The sequence below is a fragment of the Furipterus horrens genome, unplaced genomic scaffold (assembly GCF_987537825.1).
Source record: "Furipterus horrens unplaced genomic scaffold, mFurHor1.1.pri manual_scaffold_4, whole genome shotgun sequence".
NCBI classification, from domain to species: Eukaryota; Metazoa; Chordata; class Mammalia; order Chiroptera; family Furipteridae; genus Furipterus; species Furipterus horrens.
In genome coordinates, this window is record NW_028327174.1 from 55,924,372 (window position 1) to 55,940,753 (window position 16,382).

The 16,382-nt window shown below is 41.6% G+C and overlaps 1 protein-coding gene across 9 annotated transcripts in view; it reads left to right on the top strand.

The window, feature by feature from the left end:
* RBMS2 (RNA binding motif single stranded interacting protein 2) overlaps positions 1 to 13,680 on the top strand; it is a 39,409-nt gene extending 25,729 nt beyond the window's left edge. For 5 of the 9 annotated variants that reach the window (XM_090273429.1, XM_090273430.1, XM_090273423.1 and 2 more), the window contains 9 exons: positions 2,047 to 2,126; positions 2,262 to 2,371; positions 2,692 to 2,738; positions 3,157 to 3,250; positions 9,803 to 9,880; positions 10,371 to 10,481; positions 11,111 to 11,191; positions 11,619 to 11,704; positions 12,551 to 13,680. In XM_090273429.1, the coding sequence (XP_090129555.1) occupies positions 2,047 to 2,126; positions 2,262 to 2,371; positions 2,692 to 2,738; positions 3,157 to 3,250; positions 9,803 to 9,880; positions 10,371 to 10,481; positions 11,111 to 11,191; positions 11,619 to 11,699 (682 nt within the window). In that variant the 3' untranslated portion in view covers positions 11,700 to 11,704; positions 12,551 to 13,680. The other 4 variants (XM_090273425.1, XM_090273424.1, XM_090273427.1 and 1 more) reach the window with 4 other exon arrangements.
* Positions 13,681 to 16,382: the final 2,702 nt, after the last annotated feature.

The following is a 16,382-nucleotide window of genomic DNA, read 5'->3' on the forward strand; positions in this document are numbered from 1 at the left end:
GGGGATGGATATGATTGCGTGAGATGGGGTGGGTTGGGTGGGGGAGAGAAATTAGGGGTAAAGGGGACAACTGTAATTGAAAAACCAAAATAAAAATAGAAAAAAAAAGAAAATCCTCTTCATAATTTCTGGTTTACAGTTGCCCAAAACAACATAAATACATTTAAATATTGATACAAAAACTTTTTATTGGAAATGCTTCTCCTTTGGCAGGAATAAGTGTTATTTTGTTTAGATTTTTCTAATTAGATCATGTAACCATCAGCAAATATTGTTTGTTGCTGTAACGAGACAGTGTTTAATATTAGTTTCGTTCCTGTTTTTTGTTTTCATGCTGAGAAACTTTGTTCACATAAAATAAGTAAATGGGAATGGAAAGAGTTTTGTTAAAATAAGAGTTCTTTGATTTCCTTTTGAATCATTTGCCAAGAACCAGGGTAATCTGTCATCAAAATTGATTTTTTTTGTGTGTGTCATTTGACACATAAAATATGCCCTCCAGCTTCTGTTGGAAGGAAGGATTGGGAATGTCTAACTACAAAAAGGTTTGTAACTTGGTCTTCACTGCCTTGTGTTGCGTTTTGGGATGAATGTGAAGTAAATTGAGAGGAGTGGTTGTGAGAGGGGACTTTGGCTTTAATCATTGATTAGAACCAATCCCTCAGGCAGATCAGTTTTAGGGAAGAGTTTATTTATGAGGAAGTTGAGGTTTTGAAAGTGATTCTCTTGAAACTCTCTATATCTGCTCACCTTTTTGGAAAGACTAAGGAGTGGGAGTAACCCAACTAAAGTCTTCTGCTCTAGGATACCTAGCATGTAGTTTTCTCTAAAAGATTTCATTCAAAAATGAACAAAATAGAACCAGAGGCATGGAAACAAGCAACAGACTGATAGCAACCAGAGGGGAGAGGGAGGGGGATAAGTGGGGAAAGAAGGGGGAAGGTCTAGTCAAGGAACAAGCACAGAGGACCCATGGACATGGACAACAGGGTGGGGATTGACTGTGGGAGTGGGGTGAGGGGTGCGGTTGGACAGGGCAGGTGAGAGCAATAGGAGAAAAACTGGGACAACTGTAAAAGAACAATCAAAAAAGGCAAAAAAACAAAATAAAATGCAACCACTATAGAAAAAAAATTAATGCCAGGTTAAGAAAAAAAAAAAAAGTTTCCAATTGGGGCCTTTTATAGTGACTGTCATTACAGGAATGCTTTATATTTTTACTGGTTATTGGCATAGAAAATATACTAAGACTTTGAACATGGAAAGAGAGGAAGATACTGTACCTTGTATTACCTAGACCCTTACAGTTTTTAGAACACATTTATGTAGATTAACTTTTTGATGTATACAATCCTGTGTAGTAGAGTAAAGGGATAATTTCTCTAAAGTGGAAATGAAGAATGGGCCCAACGGGTTCTTGTGCATGCCCTAATTCACAGAACTTTGGGATGTGAACGGGAGCTGGAGTCTAGATTTTCTGATTCCTTTTCAGTCCTCTGGCCCAACAAGATACTTTAACTATCGCTGTGGACCATGTAAACACTGTCTTATTACTGCTTCCTCTTACAGACTCATGAAATCTTAATGATGTTATAGCAGCTCATTAGACCTTGGTAAATAACCAGAATCAAAAAATAAATATTGACAAATTCTTAGCTTCTGTAATTTTATCAGAATGAGGGAACAATTTCCATTAGGAATTTTATAGTAAAAAGTAATGGTGACAGCCTCTACTGTATTTTTATTTATGAACCAGACACAATACTAGGCCCATCCATCAGTATCTTCTTTGGAATATCTATTCATAGCTTAAGGATCTCCTTTATTCCTTTCAGGACTCCTGTAGGAGCCACTTGAGAGAACCTTCATTAGAAGCTGGGGTTGCCTCTTCAGAATATCTTGAATTTGTGTGGAAGAAACTCTGTGTTTCTATAATCACAACTTTTAGAGCATTTGTGGGGCTGGGAACCTAGGGCATTCTTTTTGAACGTAGGGAGAGCATAGATCCTGAAGAAGCTAGAGCCTAACGCCTCTTGTGCTCCTTAGGATGGAGTCCACAGAGAAGTGTGAAGCCATCATCACCCACTTTAATGGAAAATATATTAAGACACCCCCTGGAGTACCAGGTGAGGCATCTGGGAATCAGGCTGAGAGGGCCGTAGGCTGTTACTTCCAGTGAAGATTCTGGAGGAGTTTTGCATGAGTGTGAGTGGGCTAAGTAAGGTGGGACTCAGCTGCCTGTCTGCTTTCTCTCTTGGTAGCCCCATCTGATCCGTTGCTTTGCAAATTTGCTGATGGTGGTCCCAAGAAACGACAGCACCAAGGGAAATTTGTGCAAAATGGACGGGCCTGGCCAAGGAATGGAGGCATGGTAAGAGGACCTCTGAGAGAGAGGAGTACTATGGATATTAAAATGGAATGGAAATTACCATGGCCTGATTTCTGTGAACTTAGGTGATAAGCTTGAGAGCTACAGTTTGTGACTGAGAGGAGCCAGCTCCTTAAAATGCTCTTCACTGTGGGTCTTGATTGGGATTTTGCAGATTGCTCACCCAAAAAAACTCTGGAACAGCTTGTTTAGACTTCACTTCAGTTAGTTGAACCAAATGCATCCCCACCCTTGACATCCTGCACTTGCTCCTATTCTTATCCAAGAGCTTATGATATGAATGCTGTGTTCTTTTTTTATAGGGTGGTATGGCCTTGACCTATGACCCCACTACAGCTTTTCAGAATGGGTAAGGGTGTTATATATAATCAGGACAACTGAAAATGACAACAGCCTATGTCCAGACACTTGGGTGTTTCATCTTGATTTTTATTTTATTTTTATTTTGTAATTTATTTTTAAAGATTTTATTTGTCTTACGGGAGAAGGGAAGGAAGGGAGTGAGAGAAACATTGATTTGTGAGAGATACATCAATCACTTCTCGCAGCCCCCAACTAGGGATGTGGCCTGCAACCCAGGCATGTGCTCTGACTGGGAATCAAACTGGCAACCTTTCCGTTCGCAGGCTGGTGCTCAATCCACTTAGCCACATCAGCCAGGGCTCAGCCTAATTTTTAAATGGCATTTAGTGGGTGGCTGTGTCTACCAGTGGGCGGTTCCCTCCTAATTTCCTGTGACTCCTTACTGATGAGGTTTCTTCCTACAGGTTTTACCCAGCTCCTTATAATGTCACCCCCAACAGGATGCTTGCTCAGTCTGCACTCTCCCCGTATCTTCCATCTCCTGTGTCTTCGTTTCAGGTATGCTCATGCCCAAAAAGGCTTGGGGTGGTTTTTCCTATCATTATGTTTTAAGTAAAGGAATATAATGCTGGAAACCACTTGTTTGTTTTTCCTTTGTATACATTACGTACAAATAACTTTTCATGAAATACAACATATGGTCATAATACACATATATAGACTGTTGTTGGAGCATTCTCTTACTCTGTGCCCACTACCCCCACAAGTAAATCCATATTAATTTACTACTATTTTCCATAGTTTTCTTCATGTGCATATATACATATGGATACGTTTTTTGTAAGTTATTGCTTATTTTACAACAAAATTGACCATATTAAATATATTTTTCATACTTTCCTCTTTTCACTTAACAGTATCTTAAACCAGTGATTCTCAAAGTGTAGTCCCTGGGCCAACCATGTCAGCATCACCTGAGAATTTTTAGAAACACAAATTCTTGGACTCCACCCCAGATCTACAGAATTAGAAACTGGTGATGGGTCCCAGCGATGCATGATTCTCAGCAGCCCTCTGGGTGATTCTGATGCAGCTAATGTTGGGATCTCTATTCTAATTATTTCCTTTTTTTAATGGTTACATAGTATATTATGCTGGAGATATACCAGAATTCTTTTTCTTCTAATTAAAAAAAACTTACTGATTGATTTTAGGGGCGGGGGTGGCAAGAGAGAGAAACATTGATTTGTTGTTTTACTTATTTTTGCATCCATTGGTTGATTCTTGTCTGTGCCCTGACCGGGGATGGAACTCGCAGTTTTTGGTGTATCTATCTGCATGATGCTCTAACCAACTGAGATACCCGGCCAGGGCCAGAATTCTTCATCTTTACCCCAGTGAAGGTCATTCACCTGGATTTCAGTGGTTTTCTGGTATAAATAATGCTTCAGTAAATTTTCTTATGCAGTAAGCATCCTTGTGCCTCTGTCCTTGCATATGTAAGTACTTTTATTTCTGGTGGCTGGCATCTGAGGAGTAGGATTGTTAGTTTGAATTTATGGCCTTTCAGTTTTATAAATGTTGCCAGATAGCTTTTCACAAAGGCTGTGTCAATTCATGTTTCCACTAGCAATGTGTGAGAGTACCTATTTCCTTCCAGCCATAGGTGACGTTGCTCTTTTTAAAATTTTTCCTATCTTGATGGGTGTAAAGTACATTATGACCATAATTTGCACTTCCCTGACTGTAGCTTAGTTCAAGCAATTTTTTTTAATGTGTTTTATTGATTATAATATTACATTTGTGCCAATTTCCCTTCCCTCTGCTCCCCTCCACCCGGTGGCCCCCCTCCCTCCAGTTGTCCCTCCCTTTTAGATCATGTCCATTAGTTGTGCATACAGTTCTTCTCAACCTCTCTCTGTCTATTCCATTCCCTCCTACCATGATCCTTAATTCCTATATCATCTCCCTCCCTCTCCCCATTCCCCCTCCCTGTTGACCTCCCCCCAATATGTTCCCCGTACCTATAGTTCTTTTTCCACTCTCGTTGCCTGTTTAGTTTGCCTTTGTTTCAATTCCCTAGCTTCTGTTGTTTCTTGTGATGCAGTTTTCATTTTAGATTTCATTGTCTTGATCCTCCTTTTTCTAAACCAGTCCCTTTAACATCTCATATAACAGTGGTTTGGATCTAATGAACTCTTTCAGTTTTATTTTGTCCTGGAAACACTTTCTCTGTCCTTCTATTCTGAATGACAATTTCGCTGGATAGAGTATTCGTGGTTGTAGGTTTTGGATTTTCATTACTTTGAATATTTCTTGCCAGTCCCTTCTTGCCTGCAGGGTCTCCCTTGAGAAGTCAGCTGATAGTCTAATTGGGACCCCTTTGTACATAATTCTTTTCTTCTCTCTTGCTGCTTTTAAGATTCTCTCTTTATCTTTAATTTTTGACATTTTGATTATAATGTGTCTTGGAGTGGTTCTCCCTGGGTCCAGTTTTTTTGGAACTCTCTGTGCTTCCTGGACCTGTAAGTCTATTTCCTTCCCCAAGTCTGGGAAGTTCTCCTTTATTATATTTTCACTCAATTTTTCAATTTCTAGTTCTTCTTCTTCACCCTCTGGCAATCCGATAATCTGTATGTTCAATCTCTTATAGCTGTCCCAGAGGTTTCTGATCCTCTCATCGTTGCTTCCCATTTCCTCTCCCTGCATTGGTTGACTTCTTGTTCCTTCTCCATATTCCAGTTTGTTGAAATGAACTCTGGATTTTTTTTCCTCACCATCTGTCTCGTATGTGGTTTTGTTCCTTTCGTTATGAGTGTTTTTCGCTTCTTTCTCATCTTTTTCCAGATCTTTTGTGAATTCTGTAAGCCACCTGAAAACAATGGCCCAGAACTGATCATCTGACAGGTTTCTTATCTGTTCATCTGTCAGGTTCTCCATCTGTTGCCTGGTGAGCTGTGCCACCGGGATTTCTATAGTTGTCTGCCTCATTTTGACAGATGCGTTTTGTTTTCTTGGGCCGGCTGTCGGGGGCAGTGCCTGTGTACTCGTCACAATCCAGCGACCGGTGCCTGTCCGCGACCTATTTCGCAGCCCTGTGGCGCTTTCTTTGGGGGCGGGGGTCCAAGATGGATTCACACAGTTATTCCGCTAGGAGACCGGGATCCGTCCTCCCGCCCCCCTGGGCCTCACTGTTCAAGGCGATGTGGTGGCTGCTTTCCCCAGCGTTGGGGTCGCGAGCTGCCGGGGGTTCCACTGCAGCCGGGGTTGTTCTCCCCGCCGCTGTCCCAGGTGCGACCACAAACAGCACCGCCCCCTTTCGCTCGTCCTACCTGCCCAAAGGGCGCCGCTGGTTTATAACTTCATATGTTGGGCTTCCGTGTAGTTTTATTTTCTGGAATTTCTAGTTATTCTTTGTTTTGAAGTAGTTGTATTCCTCTCTAGTTGTAGAGGGAGACCTAGCGCGTCCGTCTAGGCCTCCATCTTGGCCGGAAGTCCAGTTCAAGCATTTTTAAATGTCCTATTTTGATTTGCTGTTCTCTGATTGCTTTCTATATGCTTGGCCCAATTTTCTGTTTGGTTATTTGTTCCTTTCCCATCAACTTATAAAAATTATTTGTAAATTATAAATATTGATCCTCTGATTGTTACCTTTGTTACAAATGTTTTCTTATAAATTTTTGTCCATTGCTTTGTGGTCCTCAAACTTCAGCTGTGCATCAGAATCACTTGAAGAGCTTGTTAAACCTAGGCTACTGGGCACCACACCAAGACTTTCTGATTCAGTAAGTCTAAGGTGGGAGGCAAGAATTTGTATTTCTGATAAGTTTTCAGGTGCTGTTGCTGCTCCTGTTGCTTGTCCACTAGTTTTTGCCATGCAAAAGTTTAAGATTTGTATATAGTTAAATATATCTGTTTTTTAACTTACAACTTTTGAATGTATTGTCTTAATTCAAAAGATCTTCCTAGAGGCAGGGAGGGAGGGATAAAGAAAGAAAAAGAAACATCAGTGTGCAAGGGAAACATCCATTGGTTGTGTCTTGCACCCCCAATCGGGGACCTGGCCTGCAACCGAGGCATGTGCCCTGACTGGGAATCAAACTGGCAACCTTTTGGTTCACAGGCCGGTGCTCAGTTCAGTGAGCCGCACCAGCCAGGGCAAATAAGCCATTCTTTTTCCATTGAATTGAAATGCCACCTTTGTTATATAATAAATACTGGGATTTATTTCTGTACTGTTTATTCTCTCCCAATCATCATTGTTTCCATTCCTATTCCAATAATATATTAACTTGATCTCAGTGGCTTTCATATGTTCTAATATTTGATAGGGCAAAATCCTCTCTTTTTCATACTTTGCTATTTTTTAACATTTGTTCTTCTGTATAAAGTTTATGGTCATTTTATGTATTTAAAAAAAAATCTCAGGATTTTAATTGGAATTATATTAAATTTATATATATGTTTAAGAGAATTGATATTTTTATAAGTACTAACCTTTTCATCCAAGATGTGGTATCTTTTTTGTGCTTTTAAATCTTTTTTATGTCGTTCAGTAAGATTTTAGTTTTGTTTATGTAGATCTTATGCTTTTCTTGTAAAATACATTTCTAAGTGTTCTGTAATTTTTATAAGCATACGCTTATTGATATACTGAAAAAAAGCTATTGGTTTATGTTCATCTATTTAGTATGCAGCTGACTTACCAAATCTTGTTCCTACTAGTTTTTTTTTTTAATCGAATCTCTTAGGTTTTCTATGTATACAGTTATATCATCATTGCAAAATAATAATTTCTCTTCCTTTCCAATTTTATGCCAATTATACTCTTATCTAATTACATTTATTTAACCTTACTATAAGATAGGTTACTATAATTGCAATGGTTTTAATATTTCTCTGTTTAGGTTAATGTTAGCAGCTAGTTTTTGGTAATAACATTTAATATATGTAAGTAGTTTCTTTCTAGTCCCTATTTTACTTTGTGATTAAAAAAATAATAAGTGTCTGCTTAATTTTATGAAATGTCTTTTCAGCATCTACCATTATACCATGGCTTTTGTCTTCAATTTTGGCTTACGTGTATAGAGTTTCTAATCTTGGACAGTCCTTACATTTATGGAATAAACCTTACTTGTTATTATGATGCATTTCTAACTTTTCATTGCTAATATTTTTTCCATTTTAAAATTGAAATTCACATACCATAAAATTCACTCTTAGCCCTGGCTGGTGTGGCTCAGTGGACTGAGTGCCAGCCTGTGAACCAGAAGGTCGCCAGTTCAATTCTCAGTCAGGGCACATGCCTGGGTTGCAGGCCAGGTCCCTAGTCGTGGGTGTGTGAGAGACAAGTGATCTATGTATCTCTCGCACATTGCTGTTTCTCTCCCTCCCTTTCTCCCTCCCTCCCCCTTTCCCTAAAAATGAATAAAATCTTTTGAAAAAATTCACGCTCTTAAAGTGTACAAGTCAGTAGTTTTTAGTATATTTACAAAGTTATACTGTACAACTATCGCCACTAATTTCAGAACATTTTTATCACCTCAGAAAGAAACTCTATACTCATAAGTAGTCATTCCCCATTCTTCTTTACCCTCAGCCCCTGGCAACCACTAATATACTTTGTGTCTATTGGCCTCTTCTAGACATTTCATAATAAATGGAAGCATACAATATACTTGTGCCTGGCTGCTTTCAGTTAGCATGTTTTCAAGGTTTTTCCATGTTGTAGCATGTATCAGTACTTCATTTTTTTAATGACCAAATCATATTCCATTGTATGGAAATACCCCATTTTGTTATTCATTTATCAGTTAATAGCCATTTGAGTTGTTTCTACCTATGCGCTATTATGAATAATGCTGCATGAATGCTTGTATGCAATTTTTGTGTTAACATATACTTTTATTTTTCTTGGGTATATACCTAGCGGTGGAATTGTTGGGTTATGCAGTAAATGTTTAATTTTTTTGAGGAACTTCCAAACTTTTCCAAAGTTGCAGAACCATTTTACATTCCCACCTGCAGTGTATAACACTTGCTATTCTGTCCTTTTAATTATGGTCATCCTAGTGGGTGTGGAATCTCATTGTGTTCTTGATTTGTATTTCCCCAGTGGCTTATGATTTTGCCCCCTTTTCATGTGCTTATTGGCCGTTTGTATATCTTCTGAGAGAAATATTTATTTAAATATTTTGCCTGTTTTTATTTTTATTTTTTCAGTTTTTTATAGAATCAATCACTAATTTGTTTTTTAGTAAAATATACAATAGCTTTGGCTTTGTTCTGATTCCCCTTGTGCAGCATCAACATGAGAGGGTCAGGGATGGAAAGTTAAAATGAAGTATATATGGCATTCTGAGCTCAGGATGGGGTAAGGCACTTTAGGGGCTTCAGTGGGTCATTGCAGGATGAGAAGAAAAGCAGGTGTTCCATAATTAGTAGCTTGCATTGTCCTATGGGTAGATAAAAGAAATTATCTCTGATAATTTCTTATTATGGGCAAGGCCCCTAATTCAAGTTCTTCTAGAAGTTAAAGGGAGAGAGGAGCAGAAGTTTCTCTTTAGGGTCTTAGTTGCCTTTAGCTCAAAATAGTCTGCACACGACAGAGGCACATCGTGAGGTAACTTGTTCTGAACCCCATACAAAGGTTAAACTGTTAGGGATTCAGACTCTGGGATGCCCATTTTTATTTTTATTTTTTAATATTTTATTCACTTATTTTTAGAGAGAGGAAGGGAGGGAGAAAGAGAAACATAGATTGATATGCAATGGCTACATCTGTAAATAGGTTGCCTCTCGTACACCCACAACTGGGGACCTGGCCCACAACCCAGCATGTGCCCTGATGGGGAATTGAACCAGCAACCTTTTGGTTTGTCGGTCTGCGCTCAATCCACTGAGTCATACCAGCTAGAACCATTTTTAAACTGCTTTATTTGTTGAGGTCTAAGAGTTGCTAATATTTTTAAAGCAGTTTATTCTTAGTGTTTTTATTTTCTGATGGGGCACTCCACCTTTTGGGGGGTTTTGTTTGAACATTATCAGATCCTTGGGAAAAACAATAGTTTCTAGGCAATTAACATTTTTGTTTATTTTTGCTTGCGTTAGAGAGTAACTCAGACATCTCCTCTACAAGTACCTAACCCACCTTGGATGCACCACCAGTCATACCTCATGCAGCCTTCAGTGAGTGTTTGGAACTGGGCAAATGCCAGAGGCAATTTGATGTAAAGAAAAACACTGGGAAGGGGCTAATTATATGCAGATGGGAGATGATTTGACTTTGGGTATTGGGTACAGAATGCAGTATAAAGACTGTATATTGTAGATATGTAAACCTGAAACCTATATGACCCTATAAACCAATATCACCCCAATAAATTTAATAAAAGAAAAAAGAGAAACACTGGGAATTGGTGACAGGGGATGTGGGTTTGAGTTCTGGCTTAGGCTCTTATGCAATCCAGGTATATGACCTTAAATTTTTTGTTTGTTATTCTTAGGCGTGGATCCCTCTAGATTGATGGGCAGAGTGCCTATTCCTGTTGCATAACTGGGTTGCTGCTCACCTCTTATTTCCCGGGATTTTAAAATGGCCCTGGTAGCCATGAATCCCTGCTTCAGGCAGCCTCACAGGATGCTGCCAACTAACCCTGTCCTTTGTCATTGCTTCTAGGGTTCAGTTCTGACTCCAGGGATGGATCACCCCATTTCTCTCCAGCCTGCCTCCATGTTGGGACCTGTTACCCAGCAACTGGGCCACCTCTCCCTCAGCACCCCGGGCCCGGTAAAGCAGGGTATTTCTGATTATCAACTCCTACCAAGGAAGGAATACCTACCTGTGTACTACCTTTTAGCATAAGTACTTGTAAATGATGATAAGAATCACTTCAGTCTCATGGAGGGCACACTCAGAATAGGAGATGAACTAAAAAGATACTCCATGAGCCAGGAATACAGCGATTATGCTCCCCAGCCCACTCCTTTTAACTGATTCATACTCATGAAACTAAACAAACAGTGTTTCTGTCTACGTACTAGTTCACCTAGGAGCTCGTTCACATTTCCTAGAAATCCTTATCAAAATAGTACTGAGAAAGAAGAATGGAGGAAGCTCATTAAGTCTGCTACATTCTGATTTGCACAGGAGGGCTTAAAGGCAGAGTAGGCAGTGCATGAGGAAAAGCAGAAGACAGGAAAGGGGAGAAAAGGAAGTCATGTATGTAGAAGTCTCCCTAAGCCAGTGTTCTTTAGAACCACTACCTGAAGTGGTTTTAAAAAGCACAATTAAATTAGACAATTAAGTTAGAATCTCTGGGGATGGAACAAAGGCATCAGTAGTTTCTAAGGCTCCCCAGGTACTTTAAATGTAGCCAAGAATCACTGCTCTAAGCCTCTTGATGTTTTTCATTCTAGTATATGCCAGCAGCTGCAGCTATGCAAGGAGCTTACATCTCCCAGTACACCCCTGTGCCTTCTTCCAGTGTTTCAGTTGAGGTGAGTGAGAGCTTTATAATCTCTTTGGATTGAAGATAAGAAAATGAACAGAGGCAGATTTTCCCTGTTCAAGATCTTCGCCTCACAATGATGCTAATTCTGTGTTCACAAATAGCTGGTTGGTATGTGAAGAATGTAGCAAGGAAAAAACTTAGTTTGTGTCCTTGAATGAGACTCTTCCTGACATTTGGCCAGCTAGTGAACACTAGTGTTTCTCGGGAAGAGAACTGGCTGCTCTAACTGTTGGGGAAGTGATGCTGTGTGTGTGGGGGGTGTGCGCTGTGTGCACGGCACGCTCACACTGGTGTATGGGAGTGGGGAGACTGGGAATGGCACTCACGTCTGGGAGGGTTTCAGGAAGGCTGCGCTAGTGGGAGCTGAAGTGAGGACGGACAGCGCGACCCTCCTGCTTTGGCTGTGGTTACAGGAGAATGGCGGCCAGCAAAATCAAGTGACTGTGGAGGCTCCCTCAGACCATGGGGTCTATTCTTTCCAGTTCAACAAGTAACAGTGGTAAGAATCACATGCAGAGGGGCAGGGTGTGCTGAGCAGCCTGAAGTCAGACAGGGTCTCATGTTTGACGTCCCCCCTCCCTCCCCTCTCTGGCTTATTCCTCCTTTAGGATTCCCCTCCCCATCTTTGTTGAATACAAATGAATTCTTGGAGATGTTGATGCTCCCAGACGCCAGAGGGCTAACCAGGAATACAGATCATTTGTGGGCCCTGCTAAAACCTAACACATGGCCATCGTTTTTCACAGGCCTGGGCCTGAGAAAGAAATCTCTGCACTCCTGTCCTCTGCTATTCCTCCATTCCTGATGGAGCCTGGGGAAACTGCCACCTTTTGTGTGTGCTACATTCAAGGAAATCAAAGAAACTTCTAAATCTTTCTTTGGCAAAGAAAGTTTTGTGTTTTGTTTTTAACTGCAATATACTCTTCCCGTACCCCAAAGAGACGTGGTGCCTGGAGCTTCTTCTCATCTTTATGAAAAACACTTTTTGAAGTGTTGAACTTATTTGGGAAGGCTTAAAAATTTTTCTTTTAAAATTTCTTCTCAAAAAAAAAAAGGTGTGGTGCTAGAACACTGAAGGAGACCTGTTGTGGGCGCTTCACACTGAGTTTGGTTATGGACTTTTTTTTGGTGCATATAAGAAAATATGCAGTTAAAAATTTTTGTTTTATAAAGCTCTTAACTAACACATCCTGTCTTTTCTTCACACACTTTATGCCTTCTCTCTCTCATCCAGATTTTCCTTCTTCTCTTTTCCATACAGCAGAACATGCCTATTTCACCTTTTTACAGTTTTTAATTTTGTGACTTTCTCTTTTGAATAAAATTTTCATATGGAATTTTTTAGGGTCGGGCAAGGAGCAAAGTAGAACACTAAGCATGCAGTGGAAGTGGTTTTCTTCCCTCTGTCCTGCCACATCTTGTGAGAAAAGACAAGACTTTGTCTTCAGGAAACAGAGATGTGACCTAGCCTCACTAGAGACAAATCCCACAGCACTTGGAAGTCATGCTTGTGCCAAATTTGGATGAAGACTAGGTCTTCCCTTGCAAGTTCCAGAAAGGTGGACTTACCTGACTTCTAATTCTTCTCCCTGCCAAGGCAAACACCTCCTGAGGAAGTGTCTTCTCTAGCTACAGCTTTTCAAAAATATCTGCTTTCCTGCTTCCTAGAGGATCTTCTTACCTGGTCTGGGTCTCAGGGGCCCCTCCCTTCCCTGTTGCACACCCCTGTGCTGGGAGCCTTTGCAGTTGTGACTTGGCTGAATCCACTCAGGCTCCCTCCCCACTGTGGAAGATGAGTCGCTTCGCTTCTAGACTGGTAGTTCTCAAGGACATGGTTTTGTCCCCTAGAAGCCATCTGGCAATCTCTGAAGAAATTTTTGTCGTGCCTGGAGGTGGAGGCTGTATGCTACTGGCATGTAGTGACTAGAGACCAGGGATGCTGCTACACATCTTACAGTGCACAGCATGCCCCCCCCCCCCCCAACAAAGAATTATCTGGCTCAAAATGTCAGTAGTGCCAAGGTCAAGAAACCCTGATGGAGACAGTGTTGTCCCTGCCTCCTGATCAGAAGATTTGGTAAATTCCCACTCTAAAGCTAGACACACAGCGCCTTTTGAGACTCATGCAACTAGTTGAAAGTGACAAAAATGGAGTCCTTGAAGTTTCCTCAGGCTTTGACCTTTGATACCTCTGCAGATCCTTGAAAGGCTTGTGTTGTTACGTACACACACATTCAGAGGAATCCAGGCGGGGACTGTTGGGTGTGAATGCTGTGCAGGGGGGGAAAGGACAACGCTCTCTGGAACTGTCCAGGGCAACCTGTCTGGCCTTGGTGTGTTTGGGCCCCTTTGCCAGGGAACCAGTAGTTTTCCTTCTTGTGGAAAGACAATGGAGCTAGGATAGAAAAGGGCAACAAATCCCATCTCATTATGTACAATATCAGGAGTCCTTAAAAAAAAAAAAGCCTATATTTTCTCTCAAGTCTATCTCCTTCTGCAAGTCTTCACTCTATGCACATGGAGACAGAGAGGAGAAACCCTTTGCCCATCTAGGAAATAAGATTCTGCACCTGTTAGGAAATAAGATTCTGCACTTGTCTTCTCCCAGTCGCCCCCTTATACACTGAAAAGAGAGTTCTGCTTCCCCTGACTTCAAGGTCTGGTGCCTTGCCACCGGACAGACTGAAGGCCAAATGACAGAGACTGGAGAAACAGGTGTTCACTAAGCTAGCTGGTTGTCAGGAGAGGAGGGATATGATGTTGAGGGGGAAAGAAGCTGCATCAGTTGTACACAGAGCTTGGGCCCAGCTTTCCCTCCCCTCCCACCCATCCCAGAATCACGAGTCCAAATGTTCCCTACCCTTAGATTGTCCTTTTGTACATCCTGGGGGTGAGTGAGTGGGGGGGGGGGCAATGGGCAGGATTTAAAGTGTAAAGAACAAAATTGCCACTTAGTTTTTATCATGGGTGTTTCCAGCCTCAGGAAGGGCTCATCCAATATAAAACAGCCCCAAGCTCAATAACCTAGAAGGGTTTAAGTGGGGCAGGGAGCTCATTTCCTACTTACGGGCAGTACACTGTAGCTTTCTTATCAGTGGCCTTGAGGAAAAAAAGAGATAAATCTAGAATCCTGTTCATTTGATAATAGCTCAGAGGAGCCTTACTACGTGAGGTGAAATGCAGTGGGGACCTCTCACACATGGAAACTGCCGATGTCACTGCTGCCCCTCCTCTGCCTCCCAGAACTCCTGATTCTGTCTCTATTTTTTATTTAAAAAAACAAAAACGTTTTAAATGCCTGTGAGTTTGCTTTGTTAAATTCTGAAATTACCTTTTGTTGTGTTCTCCTGTGAATCTACTTAAGTGAATTCTGCTGAGCGTTCCTGGTTTAGGCAGGGCTGGTCGGGCGTGGGAAGTGATGGGGAGCCTGGTTGTTTTTGTGGTGGTTAATGGCACTGTGGGATTTCTTTTTGGGGTTTTGGGTTTACACTCATTTTCCTAGTTGTGAGTTCATTTCTAACAGTTCAAACACGGGTGAGTGATTAGATAAAGGTGAGGGAAGGAATGAGGGATATTGGTTCTCTCATGAAATACCCTTGTGTGGCAGGGGAATTGTAGAGAAGAGTTCAACCTCATAGCCTAGGGCTGGGCTCCTCAAACATGACTGCCTAGTTTTCTCACTTGTCTTCATGGAGCCCAGATGATGTTTCCCACATGTCTCATCTCACCCCCACTCCTTACGTATGCTCAGAACATTCTTAAAATATTTTAATGCTATGTATCTTTCTTTCCAGTCAAATAGAACATACTCAAGCCCCTTCCTCAAATGTTACAGTCCTTTACTAGGCTGAGAGCCTGCCTGTCCCACCTCATGCCAGTGTAATTACTGTTCTTCTCATGCTCTGAGATGATACACAGACGCTAGGCTGACTATACTCTTTGGAGAGTGTGGGTAGAGGTTAGAGAAGATGTGGGAATGATGGTGGGGAGAAATGTTATTTTTTAACCAAAGAATTTGAGGAGCTGCCCAGACTTGGAAGCCTGGTGGCTCTGAAGCAGTCACCCTTGTCAGTAATAGATAGGGGTGATAGGAAGACATTAACTTGCACTGAGGGTGAAAATGACAATAGATTTTGCTTTGCTGGTTGGGCCACTAAAGTCCAGTTTCAGTTCCCTTCAAGTTACAGATCAATGAGCTCATTCACCCACCCCCTTGGTTCCTGCAACACTCACTCCCTGCTGCTTTCAACCTTTTGGGGGCCCACATGTGCGTTGGTATTTTGCAGCACAAAGGTGCTGTGAAAGGCCTTGCTGGACTGGAATGTTATAGTTATTCCTGGACAGAGGTCTAGTGGCGGGGGTGGGAATCATTGCTGCTCTTGCACACGTGCTCCACCTTCTGGGAGAGCAGCAGCATTCCACTCAAGAGGCTACTTTGACCTCATCCAAGGACAACGAACTTGGATGGGTATTTGGGTCTAAACTTGTCCCCAGGCTCTGATACACTAGCTTCAGAGAAAAGGGTGCTAGGACTTAAATCTCATGTCTTGTCATACTGGTTCTTCCCAATTCCCTCTTAAGTCATCTACTTCATTTCTATGCTTCCCCGCATTTTAGATCCTTCCAAGTGTGAGCAGACACCTGCTAATTACTCAGCACTCACCCCTTCCTTTCATAGGAGGAACAAGAGCGTGAGCTTCTGGTTTACATCTTTCCTTTCATGAGAGTTAGGAAGCTGGGGGCTGGAAAGGTTCATGATCAAGTGCAAAAGCTCTTTTGGTGGTTTCTGGTTCCCTAGAATAGTGTGAACTCTTCAATTAGGTCTTGCTGTGGTAGGCCAGGAGGATAAACCGGGTAATGACAGCCTGGCCTAGGACATTAACTAATGCTTGGAGGTTCCCCCCAAGGAACACCAACATTGGAGCAGAGCTTAGAACTTAAGAGGATGAATTGGCCAGTGGCTACCATATAACTGAGAAGGTAAGCAAGCACCAAAGAGGGCGTTTGTGACTTTCATAGGGCTGGAAGCAGGTGTTCCTTCTGTTTTATTCCAGTTAGAGGGCGCACCAAAATAAAACTAGCCTACAGGGAGATAAGATTTTCCAGCCTCAGTAAAGGAAGTTCTCACCCCATTACTGGTATCCTATCCCCCAACACATAGTTTTTGGGTGGGGAGT